The 18,468-nt window shown below is 41.0% G+C and overlaps 3 protein-coding genes across 5 annotated transcripts in view; 1 reads left to right on the plus strand and 2 right to left on the minus strand.

Moving 5' to 3' along the window:
* arntl1b (aryl hydrocarbon receptor nuclear translocator-like 1b) overlaps window positions 1-4,560 on the plus strand; it is a 39,496-nt gene extending 34,936 nt beyond the window's left edge. Inside the window, exons 16-20 of one of the 2 annotated variants that reach the window (XM_036586175.1) lie at window positions 1,153-1,238; window positions 1,692-1,800; window positions 1,992-2,088; window positions 2,173-2,266; window positions 3,840-4,560. In XM_036586175.1, coding sequence (XP_036442068.1) covers window positions 1,153-1,238; window positions 1,692-1,800; window positions 1,992-2,088; window positions 2,173-2,266; window positions 3,840-4,000 — 547 coding nt within the window. In that variant the 3' untranslated portion in view covers window positions 4,001-4,560. The remainder of the gene's footprint in view (window positions 1-1,152; window positions 1,239-1,691; window positions 1,801-1,991; window positions 2,089-2,172; window positions 2,267-3,839) is intronic. The other variant, XM_036586176.1, reaches the window with a different exon arrangement.
* Window positions 4,561-6,544: 1,984 nt separating this feature from the next.
* On the minus strand, window positions 6,545-16,994 carry btbd10b (BTB (POZ) domain containing 10b). 2 transcript variants are annotated; one of them, XM_036586177.1, is made up of 8 exons: window positions 16,546-16,994; window positions 13,969-14,165; window positions 13,428-13,716; window positions 12,444-12,546; window positions 10,921-11,041; window positions 10,498-10,695; window positions 9,997-10,107; window positions 6,545-7,583 (listed from the first exon to the last, which is right to left on the minus strand). In XM_036586177.1, the coding sequence occupies exons 2-8, from the start codon at window positions 14,120-14,122 to the stop codon at window positions 7,252-7,254; spliced, it is 1,308 nt and encodes a 435-aa protein (XP_036442070.1). In that variant the 5' UTR covers window positions 14,123-14,165; window positions 16,546-16,994; the 3' UTR covers window positions 6,545-7,251. The 2 variants fall into 2 exon arrangements, with proteins under 2 accessions (XP_036442070.1, XP_036442071.1); XM_036586178.1 differs by lacking the exon at window positions 16,546-16,994 and adding an exon at window positions 15,534-16,064.
* Window positions 16,995-17,436: 442 nt separating this feature from the next.
* On the minus strand, window positions 17,437-18,218 carry pth1b (parathyroid hormone 1b). Its single transcript, XM_036586180.1, has 3 exons — window positions 18,101-18,218; window positions 17,920-18,019; window positions 17,437-17,814 (listed from the first exon to the last, which is right to left on the minus strand). The coding sequence occupies exons 2-3, from the start codon at window positions 18,009-18,011 to the stop codon at window positions 17,613-17,615; spliced, it is 294 nt and encodes a 97-aa protein (XP_036442073.1). The 5' UTR covers window positions 18,012-18,019; window positions 18,101-18,218; the 3' UTR covers window positions 17,437-17,612.
* Between the last annotated feature and the right edge of the window lie 250 nt (window positions 18,219-18,468).

Here is an 18,468-nt window from a genome sequence, read left to right on the forward strand (position 1 = left end):
TAAACGACTCCTCTGACATGGTGCATTACGTAGGCCGCATCATAAAATACATCATAAATGAACATTTACATCCAGTTTTCAAGTCTACATGTCTGACTTTTTCCATTTGTTTTGGTTGCCAAGAAATGACAAAAATGTCATTTTCAATTAAAATCCTAATACAACATTTCTTCTGCTTACAAACACAAACAATATGGACTGAACGTTTAGAATATATATATGTGTGTGTGTGTGTGTGTGTGTGTGTGTGTGTGTATGCATTCACAGTAAATGAAATAATGAGTGTGTTTACATGCACTTAATAATCCGATAACTGCAGAAAATCAGATTTTGTTAGTAATCCGATCAACATGTTTACATGCTCTTGAATAATCAGATAATGGGGAAACTCCAGGTTTACAGACAGTCAGACAGTAATCAGATTTCTGCTTTGCAACCGGCCAATAAACTCACAGAAGAAGACGTGACGTAAACATAATGTAAAACTTATTTTATTATTATTTTTTTTTTTTACATCGCGCGAATCCACTTACAAATACTCTCCAAAAGTGTTTTACTGCGTCTCGCGACATCCACCGTCTGCTCTCGCGTACGACTGTGACGCAGACTGAGAAATCGGAAAGAAATCAGAGTAAGAGTTCACATGCACTGAGGAATCTGATTACTGAGCTAAAATCCAGCCTCTTTATCTGATTTCTTAATCGGATTTCTAGATCGGAGTATGGTGTTTACATGACCGTTTGAATAATCGGACAATGGCAGAAATCAGATTATTGAGTGCGTGTAAACACACTCAATGTTAAGCAGAGAAGTTTATCCTTTCTTTTTATATTTCAGTGACTAAAAATAAGTAAATCTAATAGATCAAATTAAAATATAAGTAAATTTAATCAATTAAATTAAATTGACCACACCTTACCCCACCCCATGTTGGTCATGTAGATAGCTATAGTTAGAAGCTTGGTTTGAAACATAGTTAGAAACTCAAAGGGAATTGAGAGATGCAAAGCCAAGACGCAGGCGACACGCAGCTGCAGTGGTCTATGCGTGTGTCCATTGAGTGAGAAATGATTAATATCAGAGTATACCACGCTGTTGTAATCACCAGGGGTAACTATGACGTCTAATAATACGTGTATGCTGGTGTTTTAGGGGCAGTACGCTCGATGGAGCAGACCCCAGTTATCCTCAGCTCGCTGCTTCCCCCCAGAGCATGGACAGTGTTCTCACAGCTGATGGTAAGCAGATGTAATTCCTGTCAGTGCTGCAAAAGTTCTGCCTTTCTGCCTGATGGGAAAATGACTTAACGATGGTCACTTACCGCTGACGACTGCTAGACACTACATAAAAATGGGATGTTGTTAGGGATGAACTGAACTGTGCAGTTCAGTCTAATCCCATTTAGCTGTCTTAGTTGCACTATACTGCATTATTAAATATGTTCCACAATGTTTTATTTAGTTTTAAAAAACATTTTAATGTAAGTTAAATAAAGTTCTTATGATTTTTTGGATTGTTTCTATCCGCTTATGAAATTTTTACACAACAAAAAGGTCAGCAGGCATTTTCAAATGATGTAAATCAATAAAAAAACAAGGTTTTAATCAACCAGCAATGATATACAACACGTTCATTTCTTGCTTTCTGAAAGTAGCTGTACTTGCTGTTTTTCGCTCCGTACTAATTTGCAGGCTCAGGGAAGAGAGCGCTGCAGACGGTTCCTGGCATTCCTGGAGGCACGAGAGCCGGAGCAGGGAAGATAGGACGCATGATCGCAGAGGAGGTGATGGAGATCCAGAGGTGAGCTACTCGCTGATCAGATCAAATGGAAAAACACTCTAAAAAGCCGGCAGTGCACCTTAAACACTTGCAACTGCGTGTAAGGCGGCAGTTTGATTCTGTTGTGTTCTTCAGACGTTTGAAATAAGTTTATGCCAGCTTAAGTTTATACCCTGATCTGGGTCGCACTGACTCTTTCTCCTGATTGGCAGGATAAGAGGCTCGTCGCCCTCCAGCTGTGGCTCCAGCCCGCTCAACATCACCAACAGCACACCCCCTCCAGACACCTCTTCTCCTGGGGGAAAGAAGGTAAGAGCCCTACTCTCTTATATATCCATCACGCGATGTTACAGTTACTGCATTTGTCTTATTTGTCTTCAAACTGTTTTTCAGATTCAGAACGGTGGGACTCCAGACATTCCTTCAGCAGGGATGGTGTCGAGCCAGGACTCCATAGGATACCCTTACTCAAACAACTCCCTTTTAAGTGAGTCTTAAAGACCATTAGATTAAGTTCTGTGCCAGGGTCAGTATTATATAGTCATACCTGCTACAAATGAAGATGTAGACTTCGTTTCCAGTGCAAATGTTACAGGTTACGCCACAGCTGGTAAATCAATGCAAACACAATTAATTTAGTACAGTTCTGTGGCATTTGAGCCGAATGAGCTTTCCAGCATGCACATATATATATCTATATCTATATATATATATATATATATATAGATAGATAGATAGAAATATATATATATATATATATATATATATATATATATATATATATGATTACTGAAAACTACAATTTGTCAGCTTGATAAAACGTACATTTTTTGATAAATTAGTGCAGACATATGTTATTTATTACAGAGAACAGACTTAAATATGCCGTTTTTTCTGCACATTTTAATACGTAATTTTCATTTATTCGCTCAGTTTAACATATTGGAAAGAATAAAACATGAAATATAAAATATGCCATACCTTTTGAACAGGCCACTGCAAATAAACAGTAATTGTGCATTAAAATGTGTTCTCTGTAGAGGATGTGTAACTTATTAAGATTAAGTGACCCTTATTAGTCCCACAACAGGGAAAGATCACCTCCACAATCTAACCCATCTGTGCAGTGAAACACCCACATACACACTAGTGAACACACACACACTAGGGGGCAATGAGCACACTTGCCCAGAGCGATGGGCAGCCCTATCCACGGCGCCTGGGGAGCAGTTGGGGTTAGGTGCCTTGCTCAAGGGCACTTTAGTCACGTACTGTCGGCTCAGGGGATCAAACCGACGACCTTCCTGTCACAAGGCTGGTTCCCTAACCTCCAGCCCACGACTGAACCCTTATTTTCACTTAGAAAATGAACAAAACATATATTGACCAGGGGCATTAAACTGACTGCATTAAAACTAATGCCGCTGTGTGGACACTGTACTGACCCTGGGTGGCTCTCACTGATATGCTTTAAAATGGTGCAATATTACAGCCACCAAAGGAGGGAATACAAATTCAATGTATGACTTACACACTTAACTCAGTAATCAAAAAAGCTTGAGAAGAACCTTTTTTTTATGGTATAAAAACAGTCTGCAGGGTGAATCATGCGCAATATGGATCTCACTGATTGTCAGAATTCACAGATGAGGGTGCTGTGGTAATATGAGAAGGTGGCTAAGAGCGCATTCCACCCGTTTAACTGCATAAAAAAGCCTTTCAAAGATTCCAAAAGGCCTTTATTGGAAATCAGTAAACTAGAAAGTCTTTTTTGCTTAGTTTTTAAGAGATCTGTAAGAATTTCAAATATGCATCATGATGCAAACTGCCAACTACTGTCAATGCATCATATTACATCATACATTTTTAAGTAATCGTGTGTAATAAAACAGTCGTGCACAAGTCGTCGTCACGATACTGAAAAAAGCAAATCACAAACTGATGAGATCCGGCCCACATCAAGCACTGGTTAAGATATGTTTCTGATATGATCATTAATACTAACATTGTGCAGAGATGAAAGAGCACCTGTAGTTATAACCTACTGTGACGTTCCACAGGTGATAATTCCCACATCGGCATCGGCGACATCATGGACGAGCCTGGTTCCAGCAGCCCCAGCAACGACGAAGCTGCCATGGCGGTCATCATGAGCCTTTTAGAGGCCGACGCAGGGCTGGGCGGACCCGTGGACTTCAGTGATCTCCCGTGGCCTCTGTGAGAGGAGCCTGCCGTTCCCCTCCTGCCCGAGACCGGAGTGAGAGGGAAACCAGCGCTCCTTTTCCATCGTGTGTCTGTATCATCAGGGCCAGATTTTCCAGAAGCATCACAGCCTAATGATGGGGAAAGTGTTCTCCTACAAGTGTTATTACTATAGACAAATAATCGTTATGCTGCAGAGCTTTTCGGAAACACGAGCTGAAAACAGCATCTATGCCAACAGCAGAGCCACTACAAGCCTCACAGTGGACGACGTTCTACAACACGAAGCACTTAGCTCCCTTTCTGAGAAGTGAAGAAACTTAGAGTCCAGCAAAACACAAAACATTTTCGTCTTGCAGGTGTTTTCTATATATATATTCATGTAAATCACACTGGAATCATCTCACTTCTCTCTATGTGGCACTTCTGTTCTTTTCCTGTATTTTTGGTGGATTTTACATGCAAAGATCTCTAACATATACATTTTTTTCTCAGAATATATATGGTATTATAAGTGTATTGTATGGGCAGTGACATATTTTTAAAATAAAAAGTTTTCCTTTCTCTTGATAATATTTTTAGGCCTACCGGTCTTTATAAAAAACGAACCAAAAACCTGTGTAGTTCATGAAGAGCTACTCCTTCTGCATGGTGTTTGCATCTCTACCATTAGTGGCATCAGACTTCCGACTCACAGACCTGACTTGTGACTCACTCATGTTTAGCAGGCTGAAAATCGTCCACAAGGGGGCACCATTCACAGTATTTGATGCTTCTTGAGGGGAATTTGATCAGTTTGTCAAAATGTCTGCATAATTTAATCGTTGCGATGTAAACAGAGCCATAAAGAGTACGTTGTTGTAAAATGGTTCAATTTAGAGAAACTTAGCAACTCAAAATTCTTTACAGTGGTGGTGACAGAAACCAGGGGTTGCCATGTCTACATAGCAGTTTCAATTTCAGGTTATTTCGGCCCCGTGTACCACTCCACCATAAACGGGTTTTTAAAAATGTTTTATAGACCAAAAACATAAAGCAAAACTATCAGAAAACTCTCAGGGCAGCACAGGCACAATCATGGAGTTACTTCATGTGAGGGATATTTTAGAGGCAAACATCTGGGGCCGTATTACAGAAGATTCTTAAGTCTGAGATCATATCTGCTTTGTTGTCATGGCAACTTTAGTTAGGACTTAAGTTAGGACAGAAGCCATTACAGAACAGTTCTTAAGTCTATAATCTTATTTCCAGATAAGAAAACAGTATTACAGAAACATCCTAAGTTTCCAAAATATCCTAAATATTTTCTTAACTTTAAGATAAACCCAGAGCGTCTTAACTTCTGCTTTTAATCGTCTGTTTCTATTGTTTTATGCAGTGATAAGCAGCTCAGTACAGTATAAGTAGCATAATGACGCTCAGTTTATCTACACTGAAAACGGTGCTTTGACTCGTGAGCTTACAGAGCCAGACGCTGCAGACTCGATCTCCACCATCCCGTCTGATTACCTTCGTGTGTTAATGTTGATGATGAAATAGTACAGTGATGGTGGTGAATAATGAGGAGACAGAGCTGAACGTGTGTCTGTTTATAGGAGGAATAACGTTAGCGCGCTCGGCTAAACGTTTGGGAAATGGAGACTGAAACTGTGGAGCGGCGACTCTGATAAACAGCAGGGGGCGCTGAAACAACTTTGTTAACTTTCAGTTCATCACGCTTTGGTTTTATTTGACATTGTTTACTTCAGTAACGGTAGCTAACGTTAGCTGTCTGGCTAACTAGGTTAACTTAGTTACGTGTTTACGTTTCAGCTGTGCGCGTATGGTCGGTTGCTAGGCAACAGACAGTTGATTGTCGACTTCAATCGAGTAAGTTAGGAAGATAGGAAAAGATGCTGTAAGATAAGATTCTTAAATTAAGATCAGATTCGCTTCTGTAATACAAATTAGTGAAAAATCTTATCTTGACCCGTCAGATCTTAACTTAAGACAAGAAGATAAGCAGTTTCTGTAATACGGCCCCTGGTTCCCATCACCACCACTGTGAATATTTCTGATCAAACCCCTTTGGTTACATCTTAGCTAATTATGCAGGAATTCTCCGTGACCTATCAGTGACCTGGCGTATTCTTGTTAACTTGAACTAACAATATTTTTGTGAGTCAGTAACAAAAAAAGGGATTATATTCAAAATACTCTGTAGATGATGGCCAGGCTGAACCTGGTTACAGTCACCTGCAGCTCTTATAATCGTATTAAAGAGTCTGGAATGTGAAAGACACAGTTTTGGCCAAATGAACACTGAACATACCCCATATAAGATACTAAAGGCATGATATCAAATTACAAACATTTTTTAGTATTAAAGAGTCTTTCAACATTTGACTATGCACTAAAATTCAACTCATACTTTTTAAAAATCTGTACATAATTTTGGAGTGGCTGCTGAAGCAAACTGAAAAGGCACCGCCTTCACCATCAAAAACACTGTTAGATTAGCTTTTGGTAAAAGTGCTCATAAGTGATTATGTTCATTCTGTGTTACGTTTTAAAACCACACAAGTCCGTGTTTTACAACTTTATTTATACAATGATTCTCAAGCTCTGAATAGAGGGATCCTGACCACATGAGTGTATGTCCTGCCATGGAGAAAACAGAAAGTAACACTGCATTCATTCACCAGGCAAAAAGAACTCCTTTGGCCGTGTGCTGCAAAGGAGCTTTGAGGGGAATTTCTCAAACCGGGATTGTGGGAGAGCTTTCCAAAATAAAATAAAAAAAAATAATAATAAACAATACAAATAAAAATAATTATAACACAGTGGCACCACCCAGGATACATCCCAAACTTATCAAATAAAATAAAATCTTATAATAATAAACCATAGTGATAATATCATGGAAATGGAAAATGAACAATGGTAATAACAATAATAATAGGCCCAATTACAAAATAAGTGAGGTTGCTAATTTCATTTCAAACAGCTAACAAAAAATAAATTTCCTTTGGTCAAGTAAAAAAAGAGAAAACCAGGAGAGCACTGCCCATGCCAGTATCCCGAGTTCCTCATGGGTATTTTTTTTTCCCCCCATTTTTTTTTTCCTTTATTTTCATTGTACAGTAGACTAGATAGTTGAGGCTCTAAGGCTGCGAAGGAGGTGCAGAAGGCAATCTGGTTATGGTGTCACTCTCGCTCCATGCTGCAGCATGCTGTGGAGGGGGAGCGGGGGGGTTGGCGGGAGGAGAGAAGTGAGGGAAGAGTCTGCTTTCAGAGTGCAGGCGAGGCAGCATCAGGGTCAGGCTCGTTGTTGTAGTTGTTGCTGTAGTGATGGCCTGGGGGAGGGTGGTTGGGTAGAATGTCCAGTTCATCCACCTGGGGGCCAGGATGCATGACCACCAGCTGGTCTTGCGGAATGTCCGCTGCCGCTGCCGCGAGGTTGGTGATGGACTTGCTCTTGACGCACTGGAAGTCCACGTGCCGGCTCTTTCCCTCCTCCTTCTCCCAGGACATGCGGATGAAGGGTCTCTGGACGTAGTTGTAGATGACCTCCGGCCTGCCGCCTGGGCGCTTCTTCACTTTCTCTTTGTATGTGGGATAACCTGCAAAACAGATTATTGTTTTTGTATTTAAATATGTGATGGCCAATGTGCGCCAAGCTTATGTTTTTCCCAACAAATATTTTAATATGAACAAATAAAATATTTTGCAGTTTTCTGTTACTAAAAGCTTCTAACGGATATAATCAGATACAGCTACTGCAAAGAAAACAGAACTGGTCTCCACTTACTGTGCCTTTCAGTACAGTGACTAAAGAGTTTACTGTAATTAGGCCATTTCTATTCTATACAGCAAAATATGAAGCTATCTGAGCTTTTCTGATGGTGTCTGCTGAAAAAACAGAATAGCTGGTCGTAGGTACCACTCTGTGTATATATAGGGTGAAAAAGATTCATCCAAGTTTAAAGCGCCATATTTTTTACAACCGTGAGGCGCCTAGGAACCAATCACAATCCAATTGAAAGAGGGGGTCATAGCGTTTCTGACTGTCAGTATGGCAGTGAACCTCCAACAGCTCAGAGCCTTCGTCGTTGGTACCAACAGTTCCAAGAAAAAGGTCACCAGTGTCACCAGATCTCACGCCTGTGACGTAAAGGATTCTGTTTATGTGCCACTCCCAACAACACTGGATGATCTCCGAAATCGCACTGAAAGAGCCGTGAGTTCAGTGACACCCGACATGCTCAATCCAGTATGGGATGAATCTGACTGTGGCGTTGATGTTGTCCGTACAGCTGGAGGAGGTTCATACTGAGCACTTGTACAATGACATAATAAACTTTATGCTCATTTAAACCATTTAAGGTTTACTGCATTGTTCTGTAATGATTTACAAGTGAAATAATCATTTTGAAATCTGATGAATCTTTTTGAATCACCCTGTATTGCCAAAAAATAACATGGCAAACATTTTTGATATTCCATTTTCACTGCATCATGTCCCTTTAAGAATTTTATCTGGACAAGCTAAAACAAGCTCTATACCTGCCCTCAAACACTTGCAGCTGTAAAAGTCATGTTCTGCAGTACAGCTTCAAGAGTGAAATGACCTTTTCAAAAATGCTACGCCATTGATAGAGGAAATGAAAAGCAAGTCTGTCATCTCTCATATCACATTAATTTCTCCAGCACATTGTGGCCGGTAGATGCCACTTTTTGTGGTGAATGTATTTAATTTTAATGAAAACTGTTATATTACATCACAAACAAATATTTCACATCAATTACATAATTTATATTATGGATCAAGAAAGGATGCACAGTTTTTTCGACAGTTTTTTTTCCAACATGTAATTGGCAGTTGGATTATTTTATCATTTTTATTTTAGTCAATCTGTGTTGCAATTTTAAGATGTAAATAAGTCAAGTGCGCTCACACTGTATTTGAATGTTGTAGCACAATTACGAATGACTCTTTGTGCTAAACAGTCAGTTGGAATGATGACTATGAAATGTCTGGCGACAGCTCCTGGCTCTGGTACCCTCAGTGACCAGGCTTACCCAGGACCATAAACCAAAAGTGCTAAAGTGCACTTCCCCCACAAGGTTTACTGCTGTAATATTCTTGGGCCGAGTTCTTATAGCATTCCAAAAAGGTGGTCTGTTTACCTCTTCTTTAACAACAATGCCATGATATAAAGATTTATGTCCAGCATCACATGACAGATCTAGTGGGGTCTCCCCACTACCAGGTACTGAGTTGGTGCTCCTGGCTCAAACTCTGACTGATCTCACTCTGAACTCAATCAGAACCTTTCTTGTCAGAAGAGGAGACAACGCACTGAGAGCATCTAGATCTGGCGCCCTGGTTTTCGTCTACGATGCCCAGAAACAACCAATCAATGACTGATGCTTGTGGCCAAGCCACTCAATCCCAACCCAAGAGCCATCAAATAAATATGTAAAGCTTTTAGCTTTCCTTTCCATTACCAGCATGTGGCAAGTCTTGAGATGCTGCAAACCCTCTAGAATCTAAATTGGTGTAAACTCTAGACAGTTTAGTGTTATGCCACATTTTCATGATGTGTTAAAGTCTTTTTAGTTTTACTTTTTAGTCCCACTGATGTCTCTGTGAATGCTTTTACTGCTTTCTTTTATTGTCATTTATTTCCAATTTCCAATCCAATTTGGTTTGTTGCGGCATTATGGGACATTAAAAACTAATGAGTGTGGAGAATGATTGCAGTCAGCTTAAATAATTGTGAGCTGGTAAAAAACTGGAAACATGCTAGCATATTTGCATGTGTTAGCCCTGAAAAAGGCAAATAAAAATCGACCCAAAAAATGTTTTAAAAATTAAAAAAAAAAAACTTTTAAAAATCCACCACCAATACGGCTAAAAATTCATTCAAAACTGGTGAAAAAAAAATTATGCATCCCAATTGTGTGTCATGTGTATAATTCAGAATAATTTTTTATTCAAAGAGTTTATGAGATGGATAAATTGAAACTTACCTTCAATGCCTAGTCTGATCTTCTTTAGTCCTCGTTCTTTTAAAACTGATTTGGCAACATCTCGGTTTTCAATGTACTTGAAGAAACGGTAGAGTTTTGTACTGTAAATTACTGTAAAATAAGATAGAGCAAGATGTACTTAGCCAACAAAAATAAAAGCAAAAACAGCTTTTATAAACATAAAAAAATACACATAAAAAGATCCTTGTTATTAAAACTAGGTGGTGTAATGTTTGTTTTGTTTATACTATATAAGACACCATATGCCATCATTTATGAATTTGCAAGACGGGGTGTGACAAAGGCTTTATATGTTGATTGATAAATGTCATAAGTCGTATCATAAAATCATCATCTAATAATAGTAAAATGCTGAGTGGAAAACGCCTTTGGCAAATGATTCTGCTGTCTGAACAATTCGAATTGGAACAGGTTTTCTCCAGGCAGTTAACAAGTCTTAAAAAGTCAACTCTAAACAACTGAAAGTGTTGGGGCACTCACTTTGCGAATACTCCTCTCCCATCTGGGGCGGGTACTCCTCGTCCCAGTCCACCACATCGTCATCAGTGAGCACAACGATGTGGCACTCCCTCTCTCCACTCTGCGCACTGGCCACCATCAGCGGCAACACCATCTCCTCCAGGTAGAACTCGAACTGCCGCCGTGCGCCGTCGTTTGACAGCTCGTGCATCAGGGCGCCTGTGAAGAACAGCACAGTTAACACAGAAACAGACAGACACATACAGCAGAAAGGCCCTTTGCTCCTTGTGAAACGTTGCTATAGCCTATTGAATTACTGCTTTTACTGGACCAGCACTGTAAGATTCCACAGCACTTTATATCCGATATGCATTATTAGAGCGAATCCCACTAAATAATAATAATATTTGTGAAGTCAAAGAGTGACGCAGAGAATATACTCACTCAGGTCCCTGCACTTGATCGTGCTGTAGTCGAAGGAGATGCACAGATAGTCACATGCTTCCCTCAGCTCAGGAATGGAGATTCCATCAGGGCAGCGGATTATCCCAGATTTATAGTAATCCTGCCATTTAGGTAGAGTGCAGACAACACAAAGGCAGCCATTACAGAGGCGGCACCATTCAAAGACATCGGCTCTTAAAAGCAAAAACGGCACAGTTGCCAAGGCTCTCGAAGTGCTGACACTGGTTTTGAGCCAGCAGACTTGGGGAGGTGGAGATCACTCAGCTATAGATAAAAGTACACAGAGCTTTTGGTGACCATACAGGAATGCAGTTAAACCTCCCACTCATGTACGCATCACTTTCATCCTCCTTCACTGAGAGCAAGCCAGAAAAACTGATTTAAAGCAGAGGTCAACTGTGAAGGTATTCCACCTGATACTCAACGGTCTCATTACCGATTCCCTCTCACACTTTCACTCACTCTAGCACACCCCTGTGCCGCAGAGGCATTCTACAGTGTCCTGAAATCAACCCCTTTACATAACCGTATGTAACAGACACCAGGCCATGATTACAGCGCCAGGTTGGGTGGCAGCTTTAGGCCTCCATGGGCCACAGCACAAGGCTCGAGCATATTGAACCAAGGCTGATGTAAGGGTTTTAGCTCCATCATTAAAAAGCAGATGCTGACAAATATTATGCAATGTTACCCAAAACAACGCACAGGCTGAGCTTTACATATAAAGTAAAATACGCAGCAATGGGTACGACAAATCACTGACACAGCAAAGCAAACTTTGTGTCTAATATTATTTAAAATCATTCGACAAATCACCTCTGAAGGTGTAATTCTTAATAAATTAAGTGCTATTACAGCGTACAGCGTACAGCGTACAATTCACTATAGGCTTACACACAAGTAAGTTAAATAGCTCAATTGTAACACCTTCATGACAATCAAATTCCTAAAACTAAAACTCACGGTAGGTCATGAAACACAATTCCAGCATTAGCACCTGGTGTGACCACAATTTACCAGTAGCCGCTTGACACAGTTCTAGGAAAAAATCCTGGAATTTTTTTTAATCAAACTGCTGCAAAATGGGTGTTGCATTTATATTTTTTTCAGTATACATATTTTGTTGTAAGTGAAAATAAGCACACATCCTCAAAAATGCAAAATTATTGTTCATTTACAGAATTTAACATACTGTGGGAAAGAAAATGTAACATTAAACGTAGCCTGTGCAAAGATTATAACACAACATATTTTAAGTTACATGTTTTATTTTATATTTTTTCCAATCTGTGAAACTCAACAAATAAACAAATAAAATTTGCAGCAAAATGCCATAGTTAGGTGTGTTCTCTGTAGAACTTATTTGTGTTAACTTCTTTTCACTTCATTTGACCAGGGTGTTTGCATATGAACATGTGAGTTCAAATTCCATTAACCAAAAAGACAAGACCTTAATTGGTTAACAAAAGCATGTAAACCATCTAATGACAAAGCCAACTTACCAGAATAGCCCTAAACACAGTGGAACTGATGCCCTCTGCCACCTCATACTCTCCTTTCTCATTGGGGCGTGTAAAATTGTGTTCTCTTCCGGAACCAAACATTCTATAAAATGAAAGACAAAAACAGGGTTTATTATTATGTTTAATCAATATCTCTCTCTGTAGATGTAAATCAACTTGAAAAGCTGTAGCAGTAGGGTGGGGTGATATGGCAAAAAATGTATCAAAATACTTTCACAACACATGAAATTCATCACAATACTACATTTTTCTTATGTCTAATAAGTTGAAACAGACAGGAAATCTCAGCAGTGCCACATTTAAAAATACAGGGTGATTCAAAAAGATTCATCTGATTTCAAAATGATTTATTTCACTTGTAAATCATTACAGAACAATGCAGTAAATTGTAAATGGTTTAAATGAGCATAAAGTTTATTGAGTAATTGCTCAATATGAACCTCCTCCAGCTGTACGGACAACATCAACGCCATAGTCAAATTCATCCCATACTGGATTGAGCATGTTGGGTGTCGCTGCACTCACGGCTCTTTCTGTGCGATTTCGGAGATCATCCAGTGTTGTGGAACCAACAACGAACGCTCTGAGCTGTTGGAGCTTCACTGCCCACAAAAATCACACTGCACAGTTATGATGGATTCACTCTTATTGAAGTGGAGAATGCAGAACGCTTTGTGCTCAAGGGTCTCATCTCCTCTCAGACTGAAAGGAGCCATCTTCCACTGACAGTCAGAAACACTATGACCCCCTCTTTTAATTGGATTGTTATTGGTTCCTCGGCGCCTCACGGTTGTAAAAATATGGCGCTTTGAAATCAGATGAATCTATTTGAATCACCCTGTATTATCAAAAACTGTACAATGACCAACATTTAACGCACTCCACACTAGGGAATTTAACACTATGACAATAAGTATTGCAATAACAATGTACATTATCGTAATGCAGCCATTTCCTCCTTACCTGCCCAGCATTGTGTTGGGCTGTGCGGTAAAAATGGAGGGGTCCACTACAAAGCGTGTGTTGTCCACGATGAGCGTGACCCTCTCTGAGGTCCGGATGCTGCGAGCTCCCTCCTTGACGTTTTCATAGATGAAGACCATCTCGCCCACGCCCGTGCTCTTCAAGGTGCCCTCTGAGCTGGACAGGCTGCTGTTGCGACTGCTGACCACCCCACTGCTGCTGCTGGAGCCACTGGGAGAGACTCTCTGAGGCCTGGGGCTGCTGGGCCGCGATGAGCCGCCCTCTCGTTCTGCGCAAACAGCACATACTCAATACGCCGAATACAGTAGTAAATTATAGTTAGACTACACTTATAGATCAAAAGAACATCTGACACAAGAGAGAATACAAGGAAATGCAAGCTATGTTTCCTTCAGTGACTCAGCATTCCATCACAGCTGGCCAGGTGCCCTTCATTTTCCAAACAATAGCCAACCAACTGTTTGACACAGCCACAAATATGTATACTCTTGCTGAGACTGATAAGAGAGGGGTCTCTCACCACTAGTGTGCTGGCGTGTGGGTGAGGTGACGTTTCGGATACAAGGCGTGAGCTGGCCTTCCCCCCGTTCATGAGAGGAATCTCTTGAACGGTCACTCGACCGCCGGCGATCTCGCGAGCGGTCACAGCCTCCACTGGCACCATGCAGGCTCATCTTCACCCAGGGAGCCTCAAGTGCAGACTAGCAGGTCTGGCCTCTGAGAAAAAAGCAGCTATGTTAATTCCAGGCAATACGAAAAACACGGTCACACACGTGGCGCTACACGTGCAGTCCGTGGGTTTATTTTCAGCACCTGATAAGATGACATTGCAACATGAAAGGAAATGCCCTTAGCCTCTCAATGTTTTTTCAGTTAGTCTATAAAAAAAAACACAGACAAACAGCAACCGACAATTCTGTGAATATGAAGCTGGTACTCTGTGCCAATGGCAAATCATTAACAAACAAAGAAACAAAAAAAACTCCTTGTACATTCTGGAATTAACCAGATTTAATTTAAAAAAAAAAAAAAGCTGAAAAGGCCAAAATGGTTGGCAGAGCAGCCTCATCCAAAAGCCTGGCTTTTCTTTCGTCTTAAATAGGCTCTTTTTGTGCAAACGGAATATGAAAATCCTCCATAACGATGAACAGGAATTTCAGTATGCACTGACTCAGTATGCACTGACTAGGCAAGTCATAAGAGTGTTACCGGTGTCTCCTTTTCTGAACGAGCCTGTTTTCAGGAACATAAAACACCCTAAGCTACATCACGCTCTTAAACTGGAGTATCTTTTTACTCGAGGCCTAAAAGTAACCCTTGTTCACAAAGGCAGACCTTATAACACATGGAACAATGGGTTTTACCTGAACTTGCTACACTATGAGTCAGAGCAGGTAGGGATAAACAGCGATATAACCCTGTTGTGCATCACAGCTGTGAACAAAGGGCTGAAAACAAAAACATTTTCCATTTTCTGTCTCCATGTTAAATATTTCAGCAAAGCCACAGCCCCTTCAATTTCCGGATACAGTGAAAACAGGCCTACTTTGGCCTCTGGAAAACCAGGAAATTCCACAGATAGTTTTCCTTCTAGACCACCCTGCAAAAAATAGACAAAAATGACGAGAAAATCCCACCCCTTTTGGTCAAAGCTGGGCAATACAAAAGCAATGCAGTGAATGAAGATGATCAAGCAAGGAACCACTGGCTTCTTATCAGAAATCAGACTACTGTCTGACAACACTGTGCACGGCCAAGGGGCTGTTACTGTTGGGCTATACGTCCAAAGAAGAAGATTGGTCCTCTTGACAGGAAATGTGATGATTCAAACAGTGGTTAGCACAGCATACTCATTACTGAGGCCAGTGGCTTCTAGGTTATGGGCAGCCAGAGGCAAAGCCCATAGAGAACTAGCAGAACTGCACGTTTGACAGAATGTAGTTTAAACCCAATCAGCTAAAGTAACCTTTGAATCCAGGATGCTGGGTAACGTTGATTTGATAAAAACGACCCAAAACGTGACTAGTTAATCATTCAGCAGAGAACAAGGAAGAAGCTAATCGCTCAGTTTATCTTATGACTTACGGATTCTGTTGATACTTAAACCTGTAAACCAGATCAAATAAGCACTGTCACTTCCCGTCGTCCACAATTCCCGGAGTCGCTGGCTCTCGTAGATCATATGACAGCGGACGTGCTGTCATTACACGCACCCCAAACACACCCGTCGAGATTCTTCTTCACGCAGGCAGTCAGGTTTTACATGTTATGAAATTAAAACTCCCTCATAATGGACCATTCATTAACTGCTAAGACAAAACTATGGAGTCATCAGAGACGCATAGGTTAACTCCTGACTTCAAGACGAGCACCAACTAGCTGTACAGGCACGAACTGAGACTGAGGCAAGCCAGACGTCAACGATATCAATTCACCACAAGTAGACCCAGTTTATTTACCTGTTAGTTAGCTAGAATCGCTGGACCTCAGTTAACTTTATGACATAAAATCATCATAACGTCTAAAACTTCGCACAAGCTAACGTCAGATGGCTGTCTAGTTCTAAGAACTGTCAGACAGCTGACATAAGGCTAGCTAGGACAACGCAGCTGGTTGCTTTTGGTTTCACCAACTTTAAATTCAAAAGACCACAATAAAATCTACCAAAACAGGCTGTTAGCTAACGAGGAAGTTCAAGGTTATCACCACAAGCTAACTACGTGAAAACTGAACTTACAGCCGTGTCTACCTGCCGAGCCATCCGAGAGGAACGTCTTCAGGCAGGCTAGGTTAGCTAACGTTAGTTATATTTTTCAAAGTAGCTACCGACAGCCAGCTTAGCTCGCTCCGACCTCACTGGAACTCTATCAGAAAGTTATCTAGAGTTTACCAGAGGAATGAAGCGACCAAACACAGCTCAAAACGCCTCATGAGGCTCCGAGGTTGTCGTTAGCTAGCCGCGTTTCCGTTGCTCTGTTAGCCAGTTAGCATCGCTAGCACAGATTTGAAAGGAATTCGGCTGAAGGAAACCGAAAAGCAGCCAAAGCCAGGCGAGAAAACAGCCACTCTTTTCGCGTCTACGGACGCGATTCCTCACCTCTACGCCGTCATAAGCACTGGTGTTTGAAAGAGTCTTGTTCTGAAAGAGTCAGAGCACTGAGAGACAGAAATCAGGCGAAATTCCAGAGACGTCTCCGCATTTTCCAAAAAAGCGAACTCGGTTCTGCGCTGAGCGCCGCTGCTGACACAACTCAGCCCAGTCAGAAAATAACAGAGCGAGGTCTCGCGAGAGCAGACCACAGAGTAGCAGAGAAAAGCGGCGTAACGTAGTCTCGCGAGAACTGACAACAGGTCCGCTTCAGCAGCTGGCTGCTTCGAAAAATTTCTTCTCACTTTTGTGAAGTTCTGATGCTTTTTATTCTCCTTCAGACACTCTTTAAACTTGTTGTAGGTGTTTCTGGGGCGCGGGGTTCCTCAGTAAGCCGGATAACTCAATCCAGAAGTGAGGACTAACCCCCTAACCCTCCTCCTGTTGGACAAGGCTTGGCTTTTTTTCTGATTTGACTGAGAAATCCAGCTTTGTGAAATACCTTCCTGTTGCTGACATCTGCTTTTTTTAAAAAGACTTTTTAGATACGTCACTCTTTGGCGTTCGTGCAGTTTCTCATGTAAATAACCAGAACATATGGAGTTGGTTCAGGCTTTTTTTTTCTGAATTGCTGAATGTAAAAAAAAAATAAAAATAAATAAACATTTTAACAAACATTTTTCTTTCATTTAGACTAGGCTACTACAGTGATTCATGACAAATGAAGAATGAAAGCATGTTAAATATGCCCACATATGATGACCTAAAGCAGAAGCCGTGTCCTTCACTTGTCCTAGTTGGTTTGATCTCATTTGTACAGCCTTAGCCATTCAACAAACATGTCTACAGAGATGATTTTATATCAGACAACAGTGAAATAAATTAACACATAAAAATAAATACAACAATTGCAGATCAGTGCATTTTTTATCAACAAAGACTTATGGTTTAATGTCTGCACAGAGGCAATGTGTTGTTTCTCTGTGATGACATTAAAATTTAGAGTGAAGACACTTTTTAAATGTTCACTTTTTTCTTTTAGGTAAGACCAAACTTGAAGACGTCTCAGTGTTAGCTCAAGGTCCCGACTGGATCTTCCCAGCCGTTGAAATATCTGGAAAAAAAGTCCTGGTTTTTCCTTTTTGTCCTTTTTGCGAGTCGTTGACGGAGGGGATCAGGATAGACTTCAGCTTCACCTGCAGCCAGTCCTGCCTTTCTAGCACTTGCTTGCGTTCTCCAACATTGTGCATGAGCTGGACTTCACTGATGGACCTCTTGCTGTGGGAGAATCAACAGTGGTCAGTCTCATAGCAACCAGTAACAAGGAAAGTAGTTTTACATAAGTTCACTAATACGACTCAAGGCAATAAATCTCTACCCTACCCGACTGGTAGTCCCTCCAAACGTGGCAGACTGCACAGGTTCCACAGCAAAATCATTAAAATGGTTTTGTCCATGGCAAGTACTGATGACATTGTGTTAGCTGTAACATAAAGAAAGTTGCTCAGAACGACAAACAATTAGGAACCAATGTTACAACTGATCTTAAAAAGATTCAACTTACATAGCTGTGGCTGGTCTGTAGCCGCAGTTTACGCTCCATGTGTTGGTCAGCGTTCGTTTTCATGTTGGCCGCTGCTGTCCCTCTCCTTTTATGCCCGAGCCCCCTCCCATTGGTCATTGATGAGCAATCCCGATTATTGATGGTGATGTCAGCCCATCCTTTGAAGGGGACAGGCATGTATATGACGACACCTCTACAGACCCCCGCCCCACCACTTCTGTTTTCAACACCTCCACTAAGATCTACTGTGATCAAACCGCTGGTGAAGTTATGTCACGTATGGATGGCTGTGATGTTGCCAAAGTAAAAGCAAACAATTTTGCATTCACTGGAACTCTGTGCACGCACTTTCAGCAACCCAGAAAGGA

This window comes from Colossoma macropomum, unplaced genomic scaffold (assembly GCF_904425465.1).
Source record: "Colossoma macropomum unplaced genomic scaffold, Colossoma_macropomum, whole genome shotgun sequence".
Lineage (NCBI taxonomy): Eukaryota > Metazoa > Chordata > Actinopteri > Characiformes > Serrasalmidae > Colossoma > Colossoma macropomum.

What these genes read in the sequence shown, in the direction of transcription:
- btbd10b (XM_036586177.1), bottom strand. Translation starts at nt 14,122, where the DNA reads ATGAGCCTGCATGGTGCCAGTGGAGGCTGTGACCGCTCGCGAGATCGC. An exon ending in CACACGCCAGCACACTAGTG is followed by an intron (nt 13,717 to 13,968) that starts GTGAGAGACCCC and finishes CTGTTTGCGCAG; the next exon opens with AACGAGAGGGCGGCTCATCG. An exon ending in CTGTGTTTAGGGCTATTCTG is followed by an intron (nt 11,042 to 12,443) that starts GTAAGTTGGCTT and finishes CCTAAATGGCAG; the next exon opens with GATTACTATAAATCTGGGAT.
- pth1b (XM_036586180.1), bottom strand. Translation starts at nt 18,011, where the DNA reads ATGTCATCAGTACTTGCCATGGACAAAACCATTTTAATGATTTTGCTG. An exon ending in TTGGAGGGACTACCAGTCGG is followed by an intron (nt 17,815 to 17,919) that starts GTAGGGTAGAGA and finishes ATTCTCCCACAG; the next exon opens with CAAGAGGTCCATCAGTGAAG.